This window comes from Triturus cristatus, chromosome 3_1, assembly GCF_964204655.1.
Source record: "Triturus cristatus chromosome 3_1, aTriCri1.1, whole genome shotgun sequence".
Classification (NCBI taxonomy): Eukaryota; Metazoa; Chordata; class Amphibia; order Caudata; family Salamandridae; genus Triturus; species Triturus cristatus.
The window spans coordinates 249,931,208-249,958,016 of NC_140583.1; the positions used below are offsets into that span (position 1 = coordinate 249,931,208).

At 45.5% G+C, this 26,809-nt stretch overlaps 1 protein-coding gene across 7 annotated transcripts in view; it reads right to left on the minus strand.

Moving 5' to 3' along the window:
- The window catches only part of ULK3 (unc-51 like kinase 3), a 221,721-nt gene that overhangs the window by 155,083 nt on the left and 39,829 nt on the right, over positions 1-26,809 (minus strand). For all 7 annotated transcript variants that reach the window (XR_014978779.1, XR_014978778.1, XM_085643806.1 and 4 more), the window contains exons 3-7: positions 17,491-17,611; positions 16,609-16,713; positions 14,239-14,382; positions 12,276-12,358; positions 10,915-11,070 (exon numbers count right to left, since the gene is read on the minus strand). Coding sequence is in view for 5 of the 7 variants with exons in the window: in XM_085643806.1 (XP_085499932.1) it covers positions 10,915-11,070; positions 12,276-12,358; positions 14,239-14,382; positions 16,609-16,713; positions 17,491-17,611 (609 nt within the window). In the remaining 2 variants the exon portion in view is untranslated. The remainder of the gene's footprint in view (positions 1-10,914; positions 11,071-12,275; positions 12,359-14,238; positions 14,383-16,608; positions 16,714-17,490; positions 17,612-26,809) is intronic.

The following is a 26,809-nucleotide window of genomic DNA, read 5'->3' on the forward strand; positions in this document are numbered from 1 at the left end:
ATGCCGGCATAGATTACGATTCCAACCTGGGTCAGACACTGGCGGCTCGTGTTCCATAAACGAGAAAAAACAGACCAGTCAATGTTACCTGGGGCCCAACAACGAGAGCCCGCAGCTCAACTCAATGGTCGGTGGAGATCTTTTCCGGCGAAGCTGTAAGGCCGTCCAGCCAGTCTGATGCCATCTCCGGCAGGTCAAAGAAGCGGGTCCTCCCCTCAATTTCAACTCTCAGACGCGCTGGGAAGAGCATGGCGTATTTGAGACCCCTTTCCCTCAATCTGCGCTTGACATCAAGGAAGGAGCGTCGCCTCATCTGTACTGCCCAGGTGAAGTCGGGGAAAAATGTGATCTCCGAGTTGTCTAGGTGGATCGGAGGAGCGACCCTTGCTGCTTGTAGGATTGTGTCTCTATCTCTATAGTTATGCAGCCGGGCCAATATCGGACGAGGAGGGGCCCCCGGCTTTGGCAGACCCCCAGGTACCCTGTGGGCCCTCTCAATTACAAACAATTTAGAAAGGCCCTTTGGCTGCAGCTTTGTTGAGATAAGACCTTCGATAAATAGATCAACAGCGGAACCCTCCGATTTCTCTGGCACGCCGAGAACGCGGATGTTATTGCGTCTCAGGCGCCCTTCATAGTCGTCCAGCTTGTCCTCTGTCAACCTCCGTAATTTTTGCAGCTCCCCCATGTCCATTTGAAGTTGCAAAGTGTCCTCCACAAGGCTGGCGGCAGTAACCTCTAACTGTTTGACCTTTTCTCTATACTTTGTTAGATCAGCCCTGATCAGTGTTACTTCCGAGGAGAGGGTGTCAATAGATGTGAGGACCCCATGATAGCTGCCATCAAGTCCTTCATTGTGGGCTTAGTAGGCTCCTGCTCAGCACCGCTTTGTGGCTTATCACTTGCCAACTTTCGTTCAGTCAGGTCCGCCTTCGTGCAGATATAGAGGTCAAATCTGCCTTTCTGGGACGTGCAGGTACCCTTAACATTGGACATGATGAGGCTTTTCTTGTTTCCCGGGAAGGTTACTCAGGCTGTGCGCCGACCGGGGGCGCCAGAAACCCAATCCCCCCCACTCATGCACCAGCGAGAGTCAGCAGGCAACCACCAAACAAGAGGGAGTGCTCAACAGGCTGGTGGTTATTAGGGCACAGTCTAAAAGTCATGCAGTGAGTATTACGAACTGTGGATGCTGCAGGGGCCCCTTCAACCGTCGATCATATGCCCCATCCGGGGTGCAGAGAGTCAATGAAACCCCAGGGCGGGCGGGAGGGAGAAGGAAGGGGGCACACACTCCAAGGCACTGCCAAACGACAGCGCCAGCAGCTGGTAGTGAAGATGGTATCCCACACGCTAACAGGCAGTCTGTTCCCTCCAACTCACCCCTAGGCACTCCTCAGCCCGCCTCAGGGTGGTACTCCGCTATACTGTATGCCAAAGAGAATCGCAGGTCTGTGCAAGTATGGTGCAGGGGCCTCAGAGCACGTCGTCAGCCAGTCGGCACCACCCCTTCACCCGGATGCAACTCGGTAGAGCCCGCCGCGATCCAGGGATCACTTCGCGGCAGGCTCGGCCACTTCGGGACTCCGTCACCGCCCCTCAGCAAGCGCAAGCTCCGCTCACCTCTTCGCTGGTCAGCTCCACCATGCGAGGCCCACTCGAGTCTCCAGCACAGGGGAAGGGGCCCAGCCCCGGCGCCCCCAAGTCGGCACGCAGATAGCAGGTGGCAGACTAGGGCGCAGGGCAACAGGCTCGTAGAAGTAGTGGTGGTGGAGGAGGGTGGAGGTAAGCTCAACTCCCGATGTTCTCCGTTTCCCGGGTTGGAGGGGGGAGGGTTTGCCCGCCCACTCGATGTCTACGGCGGCCAGCCTCACTAGGCGAGACCCCGGCTTCCAAGGGCTGCATGCCGCTGGCGTCGACACGCTTTTCTCCGGCCTCGGACAGCAGATTTTCACCGGGATTGCAGCCGCGAGCTCCGCTGCACCTCCGGTTTAAATTTCAGGCACCATGAAAGTCAGATCTGCGATGCGGATATACGTGGGGGAAAGTGGGCCTCGGAGAGACTCTCACTAGCGGCCATATTGTCTCGCCGCGAGACCACGCCCCCGAATGTCCGACATTGTTGATGAATCTCGCAAGGGCTTCGATTATGTTTGGAACCCGCGAGTAAGCTACTTATCCGAGGGACTCCCTCCATTTTCATGCAGCCCCAGCCTAAGGGCATTACATCTCTTCCTGATTTAAAAAGGAATACCTCTCCACTGAAGTAGGGGTCCCGGGTGTCTCCCCCCACATGTGAGCCCTTCTACGCTGGTCACGTGGGGCCTGTTTCTCGACTCCTTTCCACATATAAGACTATAAAAGCCTGTGTTTTCCTGGGTTTCGTTGGGTTTTTTCCATCTCTTTCTTTTCACTTATTACTGGTGTTTTGTTTTGCTACAAATGAAGACATTCAAATAATTTAGAGATCAGCTCTTGGGCCCTGCACTCCACTGGTTCGGAGATTTATATGTTCACATTCGGATTCAGCGCAGGGTTCTCGTCTCCGATTTGTTCACGGGAACAATCCGAAACTTGTTATGAAACTGTCTGTAATATAGCTATCTACTGCTTGGATTATGCTCCTGTTGAAAATAATTAAAACGCACTATTGTTATTTACAAAATGTTTGTAACCTTTGAATAAAATTCAATAAACAGATTTTAACAAAAACTTTTTTTTAAGGATATTGGTGTTGGATGTGGAGGTAGGTTATCTATGAAGAAGGCTTTATTACAGTGAAGTATGTTTTATTCCCGCAGTGGGTGCATTGTTCCAGAAGGGTAAGCCATGTAACAGCAGTATAGAACCTCCGCCAGCAGTATAGGCCTTCTCCCAACACAGCAGGCTCCTGAGCAATGTACGAGTTTCCCCAGCAGTGTATGCTTTCCCCCAGAAATGTAAGCTTACCCAGGAGTTAGAGCTTTATTTCAGCAGTGCAAGCCATATAACAGCAATGTAGGACTTCCCGCCCATCCCGTACATCTTTTCTCAGCAAAATATGCGATCCCATACAAATGTATGTTTCTCCCAGAAATATAGGCTTCCCTTGCAGTGTATTCCAACACGAATTATATACCAGCACAACAGATCTTCCCCAAAGAGTGCAAATCTCAGCAGTGTGAATTTTAGTCACGAAGATGGCGTCTGAACTCTGCAGCTCCGGGACCCACGACCATAAACCCCTAAGAATCCGTACAATAATCCGCTGTCACGTGGGGAAACCCGAGAGGCCACGTTGGACTTTCTAATCCAGTGGACAGGCGGCAGCGGACACCCCAGCTCCCCTCCACCAAAACTGCACCACTTCTCTCCCAGAATGACAGGGGGAAAAACAGTGAAAGGGACCCACCAGATGAAAATAGATACATTTGCAGAAACAAAAGTGCCAGAAACCCTGGGGAACTCACAAGATCAATCTCCCTCCGATACCCCACATGCACCAGGCGAAACCTCGGTCTCTCTTTGTGACATCATGGCTGCTATACAAGGAGTCCGTACTGCACTGGAACTTCGAATAGATACGGTCGCCACTGAAGTCTTCCTAATGCGTGTGGACCTGCGAAACTAAGGATCACGAGTTAAGGAAGTGGAAGAAACGACAACTAGTCTCCTACAGGACACAAAATGCCTTACAACGCAAATGAAAGAGTTCGAGCCCTCTAATAGATTTCTTGAGGAGCGGCTCAAGGATTATGAGGGTCAGTCCCGTTGCAATAATGTTCGAAATTGTGGGGGTTCCAGAATGTGCTGAGGAGCCAGCTGCTGATCTCTTCATGGAGGACCTCATCCTCAAACAACTCCCACCCATGGGACTTTCCAAGTTCTTCTCTGTGGAGAAGGCGCACAGTGTGCCAGGGGGTCGTCCTTGCCTTGGAGCCCCTCCACGCCCGTTACTTGCTTGGCTCTATCACTTTAGAGATAGCGACTCAATTCTCCAGACCACCTGAAAAGCACCGCCAGTCCTATATAACAATGCACAAAGAACCTTTGTCTCTGACTTCACGCTAAAGGTCCAGAAGCAAAGGTGCACTTTCCTAGAAGTGAAAAAGGCCCTGCGGGGGAAGGAGGTGAAGTACTCAATACTCTTCCCAGCGAAATTGCGAATTGAGTCAGAAGGCAAAGTCTGGTTCTTTTCTATCCCAGAGGAGGCATTGGAATGGATGGAGAGTTGGCGATCTGTAGGAGCCAGCAGAAAAGGAGAACAATACAGAGACCGCTCAAAGACGCTGGATACAATTGGACCACGCACGGAGAATGAACACCATGATAAGGGATGGTGAGGCAGCGCAAAGACACCGAGATTGATGGTCCAGAAGCATACAACTGGAGAGTGTTGCTGCGCCTGAAGTTGTGACCGCAGTTATCGGTCTGACATGAGACACTGCAGTCATTCGAGACTTGTCGATAAGAGGGGGGAGGTATGGACACGCCCCAGGGGGGCCTCACAATAGAACAATACAGGACTTGAAGGTCAGACTTTTCGTTAGTATATTTGATGGCGATAAAGAGCACTTTGGACATGGGGTTGGGTGGCGGGTGTAAGGGGCGGCCTTCAATCTTCTACGTTTACTATATTGAGTTGAGGCGACGGGCACTCTGAAGATCTTTGGGGGAGGCGGGCAGTTTTAGGTCAGTCATTCAGGGAAGCGGGGTGGGTTACCTTTTCTTTAAATTTATTAGACTGTGTTACTGTATATTATTGCTTCAGACACTTAGGTTAAGATCTTTTGAGTCGCTAGCTCAGACAGGGTTGGCAGGATTACAGAAGGTACAAAACAACAATTTTTAGAGTCCAACGACAGATGGGGGGTGAATAGGACCCCCCAAATAGGGAAATGAGAGTAGGTACAGCTACAAAGCTCCCCAGGCGACGTTTACTCGTCGGACATGGTACTATTACAGGAAACATCTTCTAGAAAACACGTGTAGGGCACTCAATCGCTGGGGCTACCAAATGGAGGTGCATGCAGGCTATATCTCCAGTTCCCACAGAACAGGTATCCTCCTTATAAAAAGCTTCCCAATCTCAATTATCAAAACCTGGACAGATACAAAGGGCAGATATGCTGCGCTGGCAGGGTGTGGGAGGGGGAGAAGACTATCATATCATATCTGTTTACGTACCGCCAGCCTTGCACAATGCCACCCTCCCAGATATAGGCGCAATTATGCTTGAAGTACCGGAGGGTGAGGTACTAATAGGAGCAGACTTTAATATGACACTTAACAATATAATGGACAGAAAACCCCCGAGGCAGAACCCTCCCCCTAAAACCCAACTCGCAGACTTCTTAATGGCATTGGAGTTGATAGATGTCTGGAGGACTCTTAATCCCGCAATACAACACTTCACTTTCCATTCTCGGGCTCACAGTAGCATGCTCCGTACAGACCTTCTTGTTTCAACTGCATCATCCTTGGCAAATTTTGGTGAGGCACTTGGTGAGAGGTATATTGGATCACTCACCCATATGGGCGAGATACTGTCAAGGAACCCCAAGAGTGAGGGACCAATTCTCTATAGACCCCTGGCTACTAAAATATCAACTAATACAGGAGGGACTCCTTAAACAAACAACCCAGTACTTCAACGAAAATAACCACTCAGTCACCTCTTCACAGACCCTCTGGGAAGCCCATAAAGCAGTCATTAGAGTCCATGCCCTCTCTCTCCGATGGAAGGACATAAACATGATGAATATGCCAGGGTAGAAACGTTGGAACAAGAGATCCCGAGACTAGAGAAACAACTAGGGCAGGAAGTGCAAGCAGACACACAACACCGCTTACGACTGAAACGACAGGAGTGTGTAGAGGTCATAGCCGATGCGGCCAAGACAAAATATACAGCAACAAAGCACCGGATATATGAATTGGGAGATCGTATTGGAAAGTTACTCGCCCGGCTAGACAGATGAGAGCGAGCAAATAAGTGGGTGGCGGCGATAGAGTCACTAGACAGAGAATGCCTGACAGACTCACAAGATATTGCAGACCCCTTTGCAGCCTACTATTACAAACTATACTCGTCTCTTGTACAGGCCTCGGAGCAGGACTCCCTGGCCTTTCTAGTGGTCAGGCCCCTACCGACCCTCTCTCCTGAAGAGGTATCATTGCTGGATGATGACTCACTGAGGAGGATGTCAAGCGGGCCATACAAGCACTACAATCGGGCAAGGCTATGGGACCCAATGGTATGCCCATAGAACTGTATAAACTCACGGCACCCACAGTGGGACCATATCTCCGAAAAATGCTAGAAGAAAGTAGAGAGAGGGGTATTTTCCCAGAGGAGCAGTGGCTCACCTCAGTGGTTGTAATCCATAAGGAGGGTAGACCACCGGAAAAATGCGCCTCTTACAGACCCATTTCCTTATTAAATGCAGAACGAAAGATTCTAGCAAAGCTTTTAGCTCTCTGACTGACCCCACTAATGACAAAACTGGTCCGCCCAGACCAATCAGCGTTTATCCCCGGGGGTAATACAGCACTCAACCTACGTAGACTCCATGGAGTCCTGGGCGCGGGCACACAGGATCAAAGATGATGACGACGATGATGATGATGATGAAGTATTTATAAAGGGCCAAAATACCCTAAGGTGTCCAGGGGCTAACCATGAAAGCAGACGGATTCGGCTCAAATAGATTAAGCGTTATGTCCAAACAGCCATGTTTTTAGGCCGTTTCTAAATTTTTGCAACTCGGTCTCTTTTTTGAGTGATGTTGGTAAGGAGTTCCACAGTTTGATTGTTGTGCTGGAGAAGCTCTTACCACCCCACCTGGCCCTTTTTATTCTCGGGACAACAAGATTCCAAAGCTCGACGAATGTGAGGGATCTTGCTGGGATGTGGGGCTTAAGATGGTTAGCCAGTTGCATTGGCCCTAGATTGTTCAATGATTTGAATGCAATGCAGAGGGATTTGAATTGGATCCGTTTTGCTACTGGCAGCCAGTGGAGATGAACTAGGGCTTTGGTCACAGAGTCAACTTTATAGATTCCTAATAGTACTCTTGCAGCAGTGTTTTGAACAGTCTGTAACTTCTGGATACTGCGTCTAGAAGCGCTGGTAAACATAGCATTGCAATAGTCCAGCCTTGATGATATCAGTACAGATACCACGTTTTTTTCTCAACTCCAGGGGAATCATGGGGAGTATTTTCCTGAGAGTTTTAAGAGTAAAGTAGCAGACCGAACTGGTGGAGTTGATCTGTGCTTCAAAAGAGAGCTTGGTATCTACGATGACTCCAAGATTTTTTGCTTTAGGTTCTGGCGTAAGTAAGGAGCCAAGTTGGACCAGCCACCAGCTGTCAGTCCAGATGGAGGGATTATTACCAAATATGAGGACCTCAGTTTGAGGAATTAAGTTTCAAACAGTTGTCTGACATCCAACTCCCTACATTGCTCATACAGTCAAGAAATCTGGTGGCTGTAGAACTGAGTGAACTGCTCACTGAGACGATTATTTGAGTATCATCTGCGTATGAGACAAGGGCAAATCAGTAACTTTTTATCAATTTGGCCAGAGGAGTGACGTAAAGATTAAAAAGTGTTTGGCTCAGGGAAGATCCTTGAGGGACACCACAAGGCAATGAGAATGGGGGAGACTGATAGCTGCCCAACTCAACCCATTGAGACCGCTCGGACAGAAAAGGGCCCAGCAGGGAGAGGGCTTTTTCCCCCGATTCCAATGGAGGCCAGACAGTCCAACAGCAGCTCATGACTGACCGTATCAAAAGCGGCTGACAAATCCAGGAGGATCAGGGCAGCACTCCCCCCTTTATCTAGTGTCCGCCTGAGCTCCTCAGTGGCCGAAATAAGTGCCAGTTCTGTGCTATAATGGGCACGAAAGCCAAATTGGGAAGGGTCCAAGATTACGTTCTGATTAACAAAGGAGGACAGTTCGGTATTGATGGCCTATTCAATCCCTTTTGAAGGGAAGGAAAATCTGGATAAAGGCCTGTAATTCATGGTGTCCTTAGTTTTTTAGTAGAGGGAGTATAGAAGCTTTCTTCCACTCTACTGGAAAGCGTCCAGCTGAAAACATAGCATTAAAAATGGCTGTGAGGGGAATGGCTACAGTTTCCGGAGACAGATGCATAATTTTAGGGGGACATGGGTCTGAGGAGGAGCCAGATTTAATCGCACCAATTATTTTGGTCATCTGCTCAGTGGTCACGGCAGTAAAAAAGAAGAGAGTTATAGAAACGACTCCAGCTGTGGGTCATATCCTACTGAGATGGGCGGGAGACTGTGCCGAACCATTGAATTGGTCCATATATGTGTCAAAAACAGCCTTGACCTTGTGTTGAAAGGATTCTGCAAGGGAATTGCAGAATTCGTGACTGACATAGGTGTCCTGTAGAGTTGGGAGTTTAGCGAGGTTTTTTACTGTGATAAATAGGAGTTTTGGGCATCTATTGGCCACTCTAATTTTCTCAGTGAAATAGGCAGCTTTTTCCCCTGAGGATAAGATTTGTATAAACTTGAAGGGATGATTTGTATTTGCTTTTGGTGAAAGTAATTTCCTCCAGTCTCCATTTCCTCTCTAGTTTACGACAGAGTTGTTTCTGAGCTTTGAGTGTATCAGTGAATCAAAGTTCTGAAGGTGCACGTCTGATGCGCCGGCTGATTGTAGGCAGGGCTAGATCTAGAGAACGCGGCAATCCTGTCACTAGACGTCCATATGGCGTTTGATACAGTGGAATGGCCGCACCTTTTCGTCATGCTCTGCCATATGGGCTTTGGCCCGGTGTTTTTATCTTGGCTGCGCGACTACTATGCTCACAGCCCCTGGCGCGTGTGGTTGTGAATGGTAAAGTTTCGGGGGTCTTTTCTCTTCGTCAAGGAACTCATCAGGGCAGCCCTCTCTCCCTTAATTTTTGCCTTGAGCCTTGAACCGTTGGCAGCTTAGGTCAGGGGGACCCCTTCGTCTGGGGCCTGCGATGGATGGAGAGTTGGGAGGACAGAATATCGCTATATGCCAATGATATTCTTTAGTATGTCGCTTCCCCAGGGTCTTCCCTCTCAAGATTAATGAGCATCCTGTCAATCTTTGGGGAATACTCCGGATAGCAAATCAACTGGTCCAAATTGGTGATATTTGTTCTTCACAGCTCTGTGCTCCGCTTTCCATCGGGCTGTGAAGCCTGTATCACAACACAGAGTTTTTGATACCCAAGTATTCATGTCACTACTGACCCCAAGATGTTTCTAACTAAACATATGATGGATCTTCTGACCAGTCTTAAAAGTGATGGACGACATTGGAGATCCTTCCTCCTCTCTCTGATGGAAGAGAAGCACTTTTTAGGATGATGGCATTGCCCCGCTTTCTCTATGTGTCACAGAACACCCCATTCCCCGTTCGTACTTCAAGGCAATAAAAGATTAAACTAGGACCCTGCTGTTGGATGGAGGATCCCGCGCATTGCCTAGATGAAACTAAATTGGGGGTGGTATGAAGGAGAGATGTCCCTGCCCGACCTTCAACTGTACTACACAGCAGCCCAACTAACAACGTTCAACTCCTGGGCTCACTAGCCCAGTGAGGAACTTGCCTCACCTATGGATCATCTCGTTCTCCAGCCAGGGGGATACCACTGAGCACTTTATAGCAATCCACGATATCTCACACTAGAGGGGCCGACAGGTTTAACAGTCTCCTTCTGGCATACCAGACTATAGCATACCATACTATAGAATACATCACCTACTTCTTAACTTACACTACACTTAGGTTAGGTACACTGGGGTAGAACTAGTTAGAGAAGCATCTTATGAGTACTCGCATTTTTAGCTTATGTTATTTATGTATATGAATATATGTCATATAGCTAAAAGATAATGCTAGCGCAGTATTATTTCTTTCTACTGCTTACGCTGTACATAATGTATCTCGCATACTGTCTTACGATTGTAACAGCTCATATCTCTTAAACGAGAAACAAAACTGTTCAATAAATCCTTTTATTGAAACACCCGTCTATTCTGTCTGTGTAACTCTGAAGAAACTAAGCATGCACGATTAGCTGAGTGAAACGGTTATCTGTTGTTTCCACGATTCTGAGAGTGTTCCAATTCTAAAGGGAAACAAAGATGTCATGTTTATGCGGTTGCCAGAAACTACTCCCTTCTTGTTTCCAAGGAGTTTCTAGTGGCCTCGGAGTTAGCTTGCACAAAGTAATTAAGTGTAATATACTCGATAGGGGCATACTGACCTCAGTACTATGCCAAATCTATAGGGTATATTATTCCAATGCGCAGAGCCTATTAGGGAAATAGAAACTACACTACAATGTAATGTATTTTTGCCCTGCTAATGCATATACACCTTTTGAACAATGTCAAACTAAGTAGAAAGTGGATTTGGAGGTTGACCTATGCGTTTTACTCACCAACTGTTATGCAACAAACTTATGTCTTGTGATGGATAAAACTTCTGTTAATAAAAAGAAAACAAAACAATGTAAACCATGGAACAGCAGTAGAGGTCTGCCCCAGTGTGTGGGTTTATTCCAGGAGTGTGAGTCATACAACAGAAGCATAGTCACGACTTCTCAAAGGAGTGTATTCCAGCAGTGAAAGTCTTCACTCTGTGATGCGTTTTTTACTCACAAAGAGTAACATCTTCCCCCAGCAGTGTAAACTTCCCACTCAGTGCTATGAATCCTAGTAAAATGCAAATCCTCAAGTTGTAGTAGCAGTATTATTTCAGGCTGTCAGATACGAGCAGCGTTTTAGTAGTAGTATTAATGACAAATGGGATTATGGCGTGCTCTTAATTACTGTTAAGACCAATTCAATGTGAGCTCCCTCCAGCAGTGCTCTGCAGGGGTCAGTTACATTTCATAAAATTGTTCCATCACTCACCGCTCTCGCCAGGCTGTCTGCCGAGGGCATGTGCTCCAGGTCCACAAAGGGGTGTGTGAAGAACTCTGGAAAGGTAATGCGCTGCAGAGGGTCTCGCACCAACAACCTCTGCACCAGGTCTCTGCAGTCTGGCGACAACTGTGGCCTCCCTGGAATCTATGGGGAAAAGTCCAGTGTCAATCAAAGACAAGATGGGGTGAGACCAGGAGTGGGGAAAGGCATTGCAAAATACTTCACAATGCATACCACAGCAGCAGAGCCAAATATTTGAGGACATAATCATGAAAGGATAAACCTCTGAGACAACCCATCATATCGGACCATAAAATAAAAAAAATAAAAAAATCAATAAATAGAGAGCCCCCGGTGTGTGAACTTGGGCACCCACCAATTTCCCACCCTTGCATCCATCCTAAGTCTTGCTCTGTATGTACATAGCTAAACCAAATCCCTCCAGGCCAAGGTTTATGCTCAAATGAGCAAAACGTTGAGCTCATCTCGCCTCAGAGGAAACTTAGACAAAGTGAGGCATAAACTGAAGGGCATGAACACTTGGCATGTGGTAGTGTGTTGAAAAAGATAAGCAAACATATTCAGCCTCTCCCACACCATTCAAGATGATTACCAAAGAGAGAAGTATCTGGGCACAAATTGGCATAAACATTTCAACCCTCTTTCGCAAAAAATGTTTAGAAGCTATCATAAGAATACGTTCTATTGCAAATGCCATGAAACAGCCTGGAATTTAGGGAGCACTTCCAGTTAGGATATGCTGTATCTGGGATTGTTGGAGGGAAAATCTTGGCCATCAGCAGTTTCAAAATCTACAATCAACTTCAGGAGGAGTGCCCTTTCGCTGGCATTGCATATCAGCTGTTCTGCGGTCAACGTAATCAAAGGACCAGTTTCCATTAAATGTTTGTCACAATGGCAAGGGGCTCTATGCTTTTCTGGGCAGTAACATCAATATAAATTATACCTAAGAAGAGGGTGCAGAGACTGGGCCACAAATAAAAAGCAGTGGATTGGGTTTCTACATCCACTTTCAGCTCTGCACATTACTCCTATTCCTATTCCACATCTCTCATGTTTCCTATTCCACATGTTTCCTATTCCACATCTCTCATTCCACTTTATGCCCTAGGTAGTGCCATCTAGCTTTTCTTGTAGCCTCACCATTAGGGATTCTTTACAAGACTCTAATTATCCTAGGATGCTGGCATTCACAAGCATCTCAGCCCACTCTATGCCCCAGGTATGTCTCCCAAGCTCTTTTTGTTATCCTCACCACTAGGGATTACCCCCAAGCTTCTCTCCGCTGAGGCCCTGCCATGCGCTGTAGGTCTTTCGGCCAGCTGTACCTCAATTGGACGGTTGCTCCGAATCTTTTCTTCCAGCTCACTGAAGGATTTCGAGGCAAAGGGCGGTCTTCCGAACAGGGCCTCTGAGAGTGAAAAGAAAAATGTAGACCATATTTTAGGATTCTAGGTGTATTTGTGATGGTTCAAATCCTTCTTCCACGCCCAGTTGTCTGGGCCCCTTCTTTTCCGGTAAATTAGCATGTTTGAGACAAGAGCTGGGTGGTATTGTTAGATACTTGACACTATTATCTAGGCTCCACTTCCCATGTAAGTAGTGAAAATGCTCCATCTAGTCAGACATCTGTCTTGCATTAGAATTCACATTATAAAAAGCCAAAGGAGAGGAATATTACAGGTGTTCTAAGTGCAATGTGGGCTGCAGAGTAGGGGAGAAACAGACACTTTTAGAATATAGGTGGAAGGGTCTGCCTAGTTTCCAATTCTGCAACATCGTTAAGGAGAACGTTGAATTGAGTCAAATTCTAACAAGAATGTAAGAAAACAAGAACCGGAGTTTCAAGGTACAAAGCGACAAACTCTAGGAATCCTGTCCCCACCATCGAGCAGCGACAAAAATCGCATGGCCTCCAGTTAATATTTTAAAAGACTCCTCTTCTGCTAAGTTTCGTCTATTTAAGTCCACTTACAGGCTTTTTTTGGTCAACCACACACCTAGACAGCACCAATAGCTGCAAGTTCCTTTTTTGTTTTCAGGGCGCTCCAGTGTTTGGGAATCGTTGTTCCATTATCTATATAAGTGAACAACACCGCGAACAGGTATACCCCTAGTGCGCCTAAGGCAAGCCCGTCTGCATCCGTCCTCATTGCGGCCAGCGACAGCCACGCTGCCAATAACGATTTTCCATGTCTTGGTAACGTCCAAATTGGACTATGCCAACAGTCTGTATTTGGGTCTATCAGCTTATTTAATTCAACAGTTACAAACAATCCAGAACCCTGCCTCACGCCTAATCTTAAAGATTCTTCTGCGTACTCCAGTGTCCCTTCACTATTGTCAGCTCCACTGGCTGCCAGTCATCAAGAGGATCAAATTTAAAGCGCTCATCTTTGCCTTTGGGGCCTTTATTCATAAAGGTCCTCGCTACCTTAGGAGAAGATTTAAGCCCTATTGCCAAGCCAGATCCCAGAGATCTAATAACCTCAAATTGTTTCAAGGACCCTGCATTCATAAGACTAGAAGAGGTAGAATATCTTTTATTTACCTGGCTTCCAAATTAAGGAATGCTCTTCCCCTCAGCTTGTGGTGCAGTCCCTCTGAATCTGCTTTCAGAAAGAATCTCAAAACTCTGGCATCTAAGGCCATGTTATTAGGCTTTTCTTTTCCTGGGGCTTTCTGCCAGCATTGGGACACCTGTGCAGAGGCAGCTGTGCGCTCTACGTGTGTCTTGTATTGTACTGTAGATGCTAACATTTAAGCAACAAAAAAGATGCAGGACCTGGAGACATTCATTCCTATGTGCTATACAACTACAAGTTGAAACATATCATTTCAAGTTTATAGACTAATGACAAAAGGAGGCAGAAAATAAAATCCCACATAGGGCAGGCACAGAATTACAACAGGCATAAGAATTAAAATGAGTGACTTATAGAACATAGGCCTGGTCTAGAAGAAGTTGTGAGCCACTCACACCACTAATGAGATAGTCTTGAACAGCTTTTGCAAATTCAGTTTCAATACGAGTATCTCCAAGAAGCTTTAGGCCATCTCCAAATGTGCTGCAGCACTGTAAACATTTGTGATTTGGCATAAAACAGCAGGTGTACATAGGATAATCTCCTAACCTGTCTGTGACACATGGCTGTGTCAAAGGAAGTGGGAAGGCACTGCAAGGCAGAGGGATTTGGAAACTGACAGGGAGAGGATTCCCACATCACAGCAATACGAAATGGTCAGAGGCTGTCCAAAGACAACACAGGGGACTTTGAAGCATACACTCACCATAAAGAATGACTCCCACTGACCAAATATCCACACGGGAATCATACTGTCTATTACACACCATCTCTGGGGCCATGTAAAGAGGAGATCCCTTCAAGACCTGCTGCTCATCCCACGGGGACATGTGTTGGGCGAATCCAAAATCTGTGGAAACAAAGGGGAGAATCCATAAGCTGAGGAAAGGGAGTAGAGTTTAAACATGTGGTGAGTGGGCAAAAATTATGGACCACGGCCTAAGACTACAGCATTACAAGATTCGAGCCGCTGCAATTCCATCAATCCCGGTTATCAGAGAGGGAATGCAAGGATCATGAATGCACATTCATAAGCTATGAATCTGTCTGCAGAATTCAAATCATTATCAGCCAGTGATTTGTTCATTTTTCGCTTTTCTTTATAATGCTCTAAGATATAGAAATATGGTAGGCAAATAAATATTATTTTTAAAAGAAGAGAGCTGAGGAAACTAAGCATGCAAGGAGGGAAAGAGAGGAGCTGAGAGAGCCCACAATCTGAGAAAAGATGAGATGTGAGCAAGTCCACTATATGAGAAGAAATTGAGGAGAGTGAACCCCAAACCAAGGAAGAAGTGATGGTGGAACCCATGATCAGATGTTCAGATGCACCTTACCTTCCTCACCAAGGTTATCAGGACTCACGCTCTACTTTAAGGCATTGCCATCAAAGTATTCTCAGGTTTATGCAAAGTGGTAACAATTAATAAAAACCCAAACAAAAAATATACATTTAAAGGAAGGAGAGTGATTAGATGAGAAATCCACCATCTGAGGAAAGAGGCGGGAGGTGAAGGTACCCTTTAACTAAGAGGTTAACGAAATAAGGTAAGAGAATCCTCAATCATAGGAAAGAGAACATAGATGAGGGAGAAAACAGTCAGAAGAGAGAACTGAGGTGAGGGAACCACATCATTTGAGGAGGAGTTAGAAGCGATGGTACCAACATCATAGAAAAGAGAGATGTGGGGAAACCAGGCAAGTGTGGAGAGTATGGAGGTCAAGGAACCCACAATCTAAGGATAAAAGAGATGTGCTGCAATCCGCCAATTGGGGAGGGAGAGGGGTGAGAAGAGAGAAACCCATAGTTTGAGGAAAAAGAGGATAGAAAATGCTACCCTACCATCTTGGGGAAAATTAAGGAGGTGAAATAAATAACAAGTAGCAAAGACAAAGAAAAAAATCATCTGAGAAAGTAGGAAAGGTGAGGGCCTTCACCAACTCAGAAGGGAGAGAGAATTGGGAATGCACAAGCATTGACAAGAGAGAAGAGAGAAGAGGTGACTGACCATCTGTGGAGAACAGTGTGGTGAGAGAATTCACAAAATGAGGAAATAGTGTAGAAGTGATGCAAAGAAACACACTATCTCAGGAGAAAGCGATTAAAAAACTATTTTAAGAGCAAACATGAGGAAATCAACATCCGAGGACTGGATCAGAGAAAGGAGTGGACATATCTTTTGAGGAAAGTGTGGAAAGGAAATCCCACAATCTGATAAGAAAGACAGGTGAGAGGTAAAACCACTGCGTAATCTGAAGGGATAAGAGCAATGGGACAGTAACAACCTAAGGAGAGGATGTGTAAAGGCTAATCAGAGGAGAAAGAACAGAGGAGCCACAATCAGCAGTGATGTGTTGAGGTCAGGTGGGGGTCAAAACGGAAGCAAGAGAACAGAAAGGAGGAACCCAGAAGCTAAAGACAATTTAGGGACAAAGAAGCGGGGGAAACCAAAGAGCCTGCATGCAACAAAAGAACCTCAATCTAAAGAGAGAGAGGAGACCAGACCAATTCTGCAATTTGAGGAGACAAGGAAGAAAGTGAGAGAACCACAAAACAGAAAGACCATGAAAAATGGCTGCGCTTGAGTGTTTAGCAAAACACACAAAAGACTTTTGCAACAGTTTGGGCTCTAGCCAGAATCCTCCGCATACTCATAACATTCACAACATACCATTCCTGTTGTTTTTCAAGAAAACTTTAAAGCAACACAATTCAAACAAATGCTGAACCTTATCCTCACCATAGTATTCCAGCACCTACAGACCGTCCATCTTTGTTATGGGATTAGTCACATCCTCTATAGGTTGGGCGTCTGTGCGAAGATGGGGGGGCGGGAAAGGGGGGAGGAGAGGGTGCCTCAGAGACAGAAAAGACCTCTATGGAGTGGCCAGGAGACAACCTGCACATATGTGTGAGCCCAGAGAGAGGTAGTTCATTTTTTACTCTAGTCAGAACAGATCTGAGCTAATAAGAGAATGTGTGCATCGTTCAGATGAAGCATGTAACACTGGATAATGAAAGGATGATTTGGTGCAGCGCACAGTACCCTTTGACATGAAGTGCCCCAATACTAACCGGCTAGTTTGAGGTGCGGCATATCCAGTGAGCTGAGTAGGATGTTCTGCGGCTTGAGGTCCAAGTGAGAGATATTCCGTTCATGGAGAAACTGAAGAGCACAAGCTAGACAAAGAAAAGATGTTTATTACTCAGTCATCACAGTCATCATCTCAGTTAAACATTCTACCAACGGTGCTGTCGCTTAGTACCTATTCTATGCTGCATCTAGTCCCAGAAGGAAAAGGCTGCATTTTGCATGCTTTAAAGCCATTTATTGTTAGAGACAGGCTTGCAGCCCTAATACAATCTTTTAGTCTCCAATTAAAATGTAAACATGTCTCTACCCATGTGCTAAGCCCCATATAATCCAATCCTTCTAGTGACAATTTTGACAAGTATTTGCCATTCAACTAAGAATGCACAGTCAAAGAGGTGACAGCCAATGTATCCAAGTGCAAGCCTCAATGGTCATTCCATCCAAGGCGTGACAGTTAGTATGCCTATGCTAAACTCACCAGTCACCCAGTACTAGAAGTGGAAGCTTTGTACTCCTGTACCAATCCTACAAAACATTAGTTATAGATAGGTGTGTGTAACTGTGTTAATCTGCTAGGCCCATCCAGTTGTAGAAATGAAAGGCTCGGATTCAGACGAGCATGTGAAGGTGGTTTCTGGCTGTCATGGTCAGTCCTTTTTTAATTGAAGCCTCTCCTCCTTCCACACCAGCTCCCAAAGCACAACTCTCCTGCCTCATCCCTGGTATAAGGCCCTATATACAAGCGTTGATCATAAATGTATAAACTTAGAACAAGATGTTTGCTCTCTAACATTGTGGGTGGAAATGTGGGGGAATTGGTGTATGCACATAACTATGGTGTACAGGAGTAGAGGCTCCCTTACCGAGCTGTTGAAGGAAGATTCGAGTCACATTCTCGGGCAACATCCGCTTACTGCGGATAAACCTAGAAAGATCTCCTCCGGCACAGAACTCCATAATGAGGTATATGTGCTCTCGATCCCACTGCAAAAGAGAAAAGGAAAGCATGAGCCAAAGACACAGAAATCTTGTGTACAAGTGTATGGCAACGTGTACGTGACAAGAACCTTAATAATAGCTTTTAGCCCTAATACCGGACTAATAAACAGACCTGCCAATGACTTAGTACCACTAAACTGGTAAATGATAACACCTATTATTTACAACAGTATGGCTACCAGCAGGAGCTATATAAAAAGTATTATTATTATTGTAGTTTGACAGTACGTTTCTCTAGACTAACTGAGTGCCATTACTAGCAGGCAAGACCATAGCAATTTGCACAGCAAAGCAAACAGATTGCCAAACATAAGGGGATGCATGTGCCCTCTAATGCCCAGCTCTCCTAAGTCCAATATATATATATATATATATATATATATATATATATATATTACCTACTGGCGGTCGCCAGTAGGTAGTTATAGTTAGGACCCTGTTTCCATAGGAAAACCGCAACATTCTATTTTGAATAACTTTGGCGCCGGTCGACGAATCCTCGCGAAATTTTCAAAACTAATGGGGCGCTACGCTCCGCTCCTACCCTGAAAGTCTCGGGGGGATTCGTCAAGCGGGGGCTGAGATAAAAGGGGGGTCCCAAAACGCGTTTTTCCCATGCATTTTTCCATAGGACCTTTAGACACAGCTACAGCCCGAACGGCTGAACAGAGTTCCTTGAAATTTGGCAGAGAGGTAGTCTACAGGTCAAGGAAGTGCCTTTTGTAGGTTTGGTGTAAATCTGTTCAGTAGATTCTGAGGAAATAGCCTTTAAATCAATATATATATCTGAGCCAGCTTACGGTGCGCTTACGGTGCGCTTACCGTACGCGTACGGTGACGTGCGCGAGCGCGATTCTGATTGGCTGTTAGATCTTAGTTAAACCAGATTGGTCGCACACTGCTACACCTACCAGGCGTGTTCCCCCAATGAAAATGGTCCCTGAAGGTCAGCGTCGGCGGATACACCTATGCTCGAGTGTGAATGCAAGTATGCGTGGCGTGTGCCATCCCTGGACACGTGTTTCGAGGTAGTTGCCTCTCGTCAGCAGGGAGTAGGAAAATGTGTGGGGTTGCTGTGTAAGCTGCTAAAATCGTTATCAGGTCTAGTACCTCTCGTAGCGCGCAGGTGCGTAACCATGAGTCCGTCGACTCCACCGGCTCAAGGGAGCCTGAATATAAAGTTAAACCAGATTGGTCGCACACTGCTACACCTACCAGGCGTGTTCCCCCAATGAAAATGGTCCCTGAAGGTCAGCGTCGGCGGATACACCTATGCTCGAGTGTGAATGCAAGTATGCGTGGCGTGTGCCATCCCTGGACACGTGTTTCGAGGTAGTTGCCTCTCGTCAGCAGGGAGTAGGAAAATGTGTGGGGTTGCTGTGTAAGCTGCTAAAATCGTTATCAGGTCTAGTACCTCTCGTAGCGCGCAGGTGCGTAACCATGAGTCCGTCGACTCCACCGGCTCAAGGGAGCCTGAATATAAAGTTAAACCAGATTGGTCGCACACTGCTACACCTACCAGGCGTGTTCCCCCAATGAAAATGGTCCCTGAAGGTCAGCGTCGGCGGATACACCTATGCTCGAGTGTGAATGCAAGTATGCGTGGCGTGTGCCATCCCTGGACACGTGTTTCGAGGTAGTTGCCTCTCGTCAGCAGGGAGTAGGAAAATGTGTGGGGTTGCTGTGTAAGCTGCTAAAATCGTTATCAGGTCTAGTACCTCTCGTAGCGCGCAGGTGCGTAACCATGAGTCCGTCGACTCCACCGGCTCAAGGGAGCCTGAATATAAAGTTAAACCAGATTGGTCGCACACTGCTACACCTACCAGGCGTGTTCCCCCAATGAAAATGGTCCCTGAAGGTCAGCGTCGGCGGATACACCTATGCTCGAGTGTGAATGCAAGTATGCGTGGCGTGTGCCATCCCTGGACACGTGTTTCGAGGTAGTTGCCTCTCGTCAGCAGGGAGTAGGAAAATGTGTGGGGTTGCTGTGTAAGCTGCTAAAATCGTTATCAGGTCTAGTACCTCTCGTAGCGCGCAGGTGCGTAACCATGAGTCCGTCGACTCCACCGGCTCAAGGGAGCCTGAATATAAAGTTAAACCAGATTGGTCGCACACTGCTACACCTACCAGGCGTGTTCCCCCAATGAAAATGGTCCCTGAAGGTCAGCGTCGGCGGATACACCTATGCTCGAGTGTGAATGCAAGTATGCGTGGCGTGTGCCATCCCTGGACACGTGTTTCGAGGTAGTTGCCTCTCGTCAGCAGGGAGTAGGAAAATGTGTGGGGTTGCTGTGTAAGCTGCTAAAATCGTTATCAGGTCTAGTACCTCTCGTAGCGCGCAGGTGCGTAACCATGAGTCCGTCGACTCCACCGGCTCAAGGGAGCCTGAATATAAAGTTAAACCAGATTGGTCGCACACTGCTACACCTACCAGGCGTGTTCCCCCAATGAAAATGGTCCCTGAAGGTCAGCGTCGGCGGATACACCTATGCTCGAGTGTGAATGCAAGTATGCGTGGCGTGTGCCATCCCTGGACACGTGTTTCGAGGTAGTTGCCTCTCGTCAGCAGGGAGTAGGAAAATGTGTGGGGTTGCTGTGTAAGCTGCTAAAATCGTTATCAGGTCTAGTACCTCTCGTAGCGCGCAGGTGCGTAACCATGAGTCCGTCGACTCCACCGGCTCAAGGGAGCCTGAATATAAAGTTAAACCAGATTGGTCGCACACTGCTACACCTACCAGGCGTGTTCCCCCAATGAAAATGGTCCCTGAAGGTCAGCGTCGGCGGATACACCTATGCTCGAGTGTGAATGCAAGTATGCGTGGCGTGTGCCATCCCTGGACACGTGTTTCGAGGTAGTTGTTAGATCTTAGTAAACATTCGAATCGGTCGAAACCAGGAAGTGGCGGCCGCCATTTTCTCTCTCGCACTCTGAGAGGGGGTTAAAAAACAAAGAGCAAAAACATGTAAAGGGGCTGTTTAGACAGCTCCTAAGCACCTAGCCATGTTGAGGGAGTCCCCAAAGTTCCCCTAAAGCCAAAAACGGAATTTTCATTTTTTCGATATTTTCGCCGATTACGCTTACCGTACGCGTACGTTAATAATTATAAAAAAAAAAAAATATCCACACTCTCCCCACCCCATGTGCAAATGGTGCCCGAAGGGCACCATTTGTGCATCGCTTATGGAAAATAGTGAAAAATTAAAATATTACCTTTCACAACGAAGCGCATCATATGTCCTCCATGTGCGCACGGTGCGCGAAGCGCATCGTGCGTACATGGCCCATCTAGTGTAACCGTGCGTGCACGGCACTAACTGCGTAAAGTGGGCGCGCGGTGCGCGAAGTGCACCGCGTGCTCACTGTGCGCGCACGGTGCGCGAGGTAAAATGAAAATATTACCTTTCACAACGAAGCGCATCATATGTCCTCCATGTGCGCACGGTGCGCGAAGCGCATCGTGCGTACATGGCCCATCTAGCGTAACCGTGCGTGCACGGCACTAACTGCGTAAAGTGGGTGCGCGGTGCGCGAAGCGCACCGCGTGCTCACTCTGCGCGCACGGTGCGCGCACGGAACGAACTGCGTTAAGTGGGCGCGCACGCCACGAATGGCGTAAAGTAATTTAAAAAACCGTACAAATTCACTGAAAAAACCATAGGTTTCACACACGTTATAGTTAGGAATTAGCATTTAAAAAACCTTGCAAATTCACTGAAAAAACCATAGGTTTCACACGTTATAGTTAGCGGAAATTTTACTGATAAAAAACCAATGAAATTCCCCCGTTATAGTTAGTGCAGGCAACTATAACTCACGCGACCGCAATCCTCTGCTGATGACATATGTGTCTTTATGAAATAAAAATATTTGTAATATATGTATAGCTAAAAATTTATGGAAGAAGACATGGGCAAATAAGTGTCTAAATACAGTATTAGCATCAGCAGAGGATTGCGGTCGCGTGAGTTATAGTTGCCTGCACTAACTATAACGGGGGAATTTCATTGGTTTTTTATCAGTAAAATTTCCGCTAACTATAACATGTGTGAAACCTATGGTTTTTTCAGTGAAATATATATATATATATATATATATATAAATAAATAAATAAATAAATAAAAGTTCTATTCACCTAAACTAGTTTTATGTATGTAAGAGGGTGGGGGAGACAGTTTGGTTGTCTGAAAGAAATGGGGCTAGGATATGAGTCAGTGCGGTGAGGAAATTATAGCACCCCCCTAAAGAGAAGGGTCAGTTCCAAGACAACAATACCTCTGGAGGAGTCCCCCTACTAGTTACCAAGAGAGTAAGAATATGTGCTCCTAAAGCCAATTCATTAATAGGCTCTAGAGGACAAACGTTGTAGGCAATTAAAAAAAACAATCATAGAAAAAGATCCGCGAGGTCAGGTTAATTGCTTCACACTGGTGCCAGCAGGGAACCCTATGGAGCGATCCATGTAAATCCCATCAAGAACACGTAGGTGGAGGAAAGAGACCCTTCCTTGATCAGCTACATGGAGCAGTAGGAGATTGGTTGATGGAGGAAGTGAATCTCTATTCTAACCTGACAACAGCAAATTATCAGTGTACAGGAAGGTTCTAGGGTGCTCACTCATGCTTTGATCTATGCTAACAACACAGAGTCTGGGGACGATCGGTCTGTAAAGATGCAAGTTTATATGACATTATAAAAGTTCTAGAAAGGCATCAAGTTGGAGGTGTCAAAATGCGAGTCCTGGAAGTGGCTGAGCACTCTAGGAGTCTATAGGCCAGCAGAAAGGTTCTGATGTCTAAGCAGGGGTTGACTTGCCTGCACTTCTACATATACTTTCTATAATGTGACAGCCGGATGCTCATTCCTTGAGCTTGCACACGTGTGATGCATTCCAGTACCTCAGCATATTCGATTTGATAAGTGGGTAATGTCAAATTGATTTTGCCTTTGGAGGGTGCCTCTACTAATATTATACCTTTTTTTATTTTTGTAGTCTTAAATGGTGCCGGTTCATTAGAGAGAGAATAATAATATTTACATGATCAACACATAAATAGGTACAAGAGGAAAGACTTCATTATCCAACGTATGTTCACAATGTGTTTAAGATCAAAAGCTAGCATAATAGAAAACCTGCATGAAAATGGGAGAGCCTTACATCAGTTTTTTTAAAACAAAAATTGACAAAGTTCATATATACAATTTTAAAAGCTTTAAGAAATGTGCAAGCTACATTCCAAAGGCTAGTGAACCAGGGGCTGGCTTCGAGAAACATTGTGTCACCCATTTGTATGACATAGCTACCTTTGAAAACTGTAAGATACACCAAGAAAAATGACCGGGACAGCTCCAAAGGGTGCTGCAGCACTTCAAAAGGACAAACTGACTATTAAGACCCCCCCAAGCATTTTAAATGTAATCTCGGAGACTGTATCCCCAGTGATCTTGGATGTGATAAACGCTTTGCTGGAAATGGGACTAGTGCCCTCCCGCTGGAAACAGGCAATGGTTAGAGCCCTCTTAAAAAAACCGAACCTAGATCCTGACGTGTTGGCAAACTACGGCCCCATCTCACTATTACTAGGAATTGGTAAAATAGCTGAGAAGCACGTAAATCATACTCTTTCAACCTTTCTGGAAAATAATAATCGTCTTCATTCCTCACAGACTGGGTTCAGACCACAGCAAGACACAGAAACTGCATTTGTGACAGTGGTGGAAGAATTAAGTAAAATTCTAGATGGAGGGGGCTGCGCTGCTCTTATTTTATTAGATCTCAGCGCAGCCTTCGATACGGTGAACCATCATTTGTTAATTCAAAAACTTAGGAATGCAGGAGTTACCGGAACAGCGTTAAAGTGGCTACAGTCCTTTTTAGAGGACAGATCTTTTGTAGTCTTTGAAGATGAAACCACCTCAAAGCTAATGCCCCTTAGATGTGGGGTTCCTCAGGGATCTTCCCTGAGCCCCACTCTATTTAACGTCTACATGAGCCCCCTGGCGGAAGTAGTAACACCTTTTGGCATTCAGATCATTACCTAAGCTGATGATACTCAGTTGGTGGTCTCGCTCAATCATCTAGATTATTTAGGCTCGGGGTTGGCCTTATGCCTTGAAAGGGTGTCGAGTTGGATAGACAGCTCTTGTTTAAAACTTAATAGAGCTAAGACAGAGCTGATGCTTTTGGGCAATCGCACCATATTGAGCCTATGCTCATTCTGGCCTAGCTGCTTGGGGCTACCACCCTCTCCAAAGGAACAAATTAAGAGTCTGGGCGTATGGCTGGACCGCAATCTTGATTTTAAGGAGCAAGCACGCAAGGTTGCAGACTGTTATAAGATTTAAAAAATGTTAAGAAAGATACCCCCCTTGCTACCTTTCTCGGCAAGAAAAGTGCTAGTCCAAGCATTGATCTTGTCACGCCTTGACTATGCCAACGCTCTACATCTGGGAACCCCACTCACTACCACCAAAAAATTGTAGATTGTGCAAAATTGGCCAGCACGTCTGCTCACGAATACCTCTAAACGCCTCTCAGCTAAGCCGCCGCTTGCATCGCTTCATTGGCTCCCTATTCAAGAGAGAATCCAGTTCAAGGCTTTGTGTATTACACATAAAGCACTCTCAGGCAAGGGCCCACCTATCATTAGGTCCATTATTCAACCCTATCGCCCTAATAGGTCTTTAAGGTCAGATAATAAACAACTGGCGGCAGTTCCAAAAATAAGAAAAACACGAAGCAGAGGGCGTCCCTTCGCGTATAATGTTGCTAAATTATGGAATCTCTTGCCCCCCTGTATCCGCCTTGAACCAAACTACCTGATCTTTCGTAAGCAGTCAAAAACCTATTTGTTTCCCCAACATTATTCGAAGTTCAAGCTGCACCGCAATAAGCGCTGGTATGCACCTGGGTAACCATGTGCTCTAGAAATGCCTTTCATTCATTCAGAAAAGCCTTTCATTCACATATCAGACTGGTCAGCACTATGCAGAGTACACTGGACATCAGGTAGGGCATTGACATATGGAAGCAATGGTGAAGGCAGTACTAAACTCTGAGGTTCCCACTCAGTCTGTGGTCTCACTGGGTATTGCAAATATTTTCCCAAAAAGGCCTAGATAAGAGTTTCCCTTTGAATTCCCTGATCGAAGGCAAAGATATCTTGACTGCATTGAGTCGATAGGTCTTTAGGCTCAGATGCAGGTACTGTGCAAGGTACGAGAACTGAAAGCTCCTGAATACTGTCAGCCCTTCATGGTAAAATTAGATGCTTACAACCCGAAAGCTGGAGTCTTAAAGGCATAATTCAAACCTCGGGAGGGGGCGTCATTTGGTTTTCCTCAAAAACCACTGCCCAGAGAGTGGAATTGGGAAGGTAATTCAGAAGAGGTGTGCCTTCATTATGGGACTAAAGCAATTCAACTCTAGTTTTCGGGAGACATTTCATGGGCCAGATAGGACATAAAACTCCTAAGTCATTAAGAGGGTAAAAAAGGATGAAAACCTGGACCTCTTGAACTGATCCATATCCATGCAAGAACTAGACTTCACCATGGGACAAAAAGGCTGCAACGTCAATTAAGAATGCTGGTAGAGTTTTCAGTAGTTGAGTAGTTGAGGGTTTTAGTAGGTTTAAAGAAGCATTTGAAGCAATATTCCAAGTAAGGTATTAGATGGTAAATGTGTATCAGATGGAAGCTCTACATCAACTATAGCCTAAATAATTCAAGATTTCTAGAAGTTAGATAGACTGTATTTAATACATATGGGGAAATTGTCAGATAGTAACAATCCTGAAGTGTGAACATTTACTTTTTGTATGAAGTGTGTATTGAAATAAATGTTATCATTTCACTAGCTACAGAACTTTACTAAACTGATGTTTCACAAAGAATATTTGATTTCAAGGTTTATCACCACAAGCATATTTAGTCGCTTGGATTGTCTGATTGACGTTAATCAATGTTGAAAGATCTAATCCGGATGGCCATGTAGGTCATCAGCAGGCCTGTTCAACTTAAACTGTCCGTACACCAACACCCAACCAGCATGAAATGCACTAAGCTATCCATTTCATGTTACTAGTAGTGGTTTTACAGATTATGTCTAAGTAGGAAAAAAGCAAACATATGAATGCAAAATAAACATTGTGTAAACATTACATCACTTTTATTCAATAAACAAATCAAACAGACCATTATATTATACATAATGCATTTATAGTATATTGCTTTTGACATTTTGGACAATAGTTTACCATATGATAGCGAAGGCAACTTAAACTCTAATTAAACTTTACTTGTAAAATACAATGGTTACTCTCACAGCTGATTTTTCACAGGTATTCGAAATGGGTTTGGGCAAAATGAACACCGCCATCTAGAATATCTAACCATACGCTTTGTTTGTACCTGAAGCCCAATATTCTCTAAAGAAGTCTGGAACTTCAGATGGAAGCCCAGGGATCTGACAGGATATGCATCCTGAAGAAGTCATAATGGGCTGAATGCAAACATTTCCTAGCTGACCTAAGGAGAGTTTCAATTCTACTAAGGACACTGAGGCAAGGATTATGCTAAATGTTCTCTACTTTTATTGCTCAGCAGCTCACATTTAACAATAATGTCATAACGGCCCATAGGACTACATTTCCCATGAGTCCTAGTAACAAAAACAATACTCCACCAATGACAGTTCTTACAATGCATATAAAATTATCCACAAGGAATTTGTGCGAACATAGTACTATTCCTGATATTTTCTTCAGTAGTCTTAATTGTGTTCTGCTTCTACCAAACAAAAAAACTACATTTGAAGAAACCTATTTCCACTTCATGTGCACAAGACAATTCAGTACATCCATCTTTACAACATCTTCCATAGGCACCTCTAATAAATATACTTATGCTTACCTCGTATGTATCCAAACTTATGTTCCCTTTAGGCTGTGCATGAAGTCTTGATTCTTCCTGCGCCTAGACTGCCGCTCCCAGGAGCAAAAGGGATAATAAAAGGATATTTCGCCGATGGCAGCCATATGTTTAGAAATACACTATTTATGTGAGAGCTCCTCTTTCTCTCTTTGTGTATGGAAGGAGGTGCTCCAGGAGGTCCAGGAAATCCAAAGACAAAGACCATTTTTATTTTGAGCTGGATTATGTTTTTTAAAGACTTGGCAAATGCG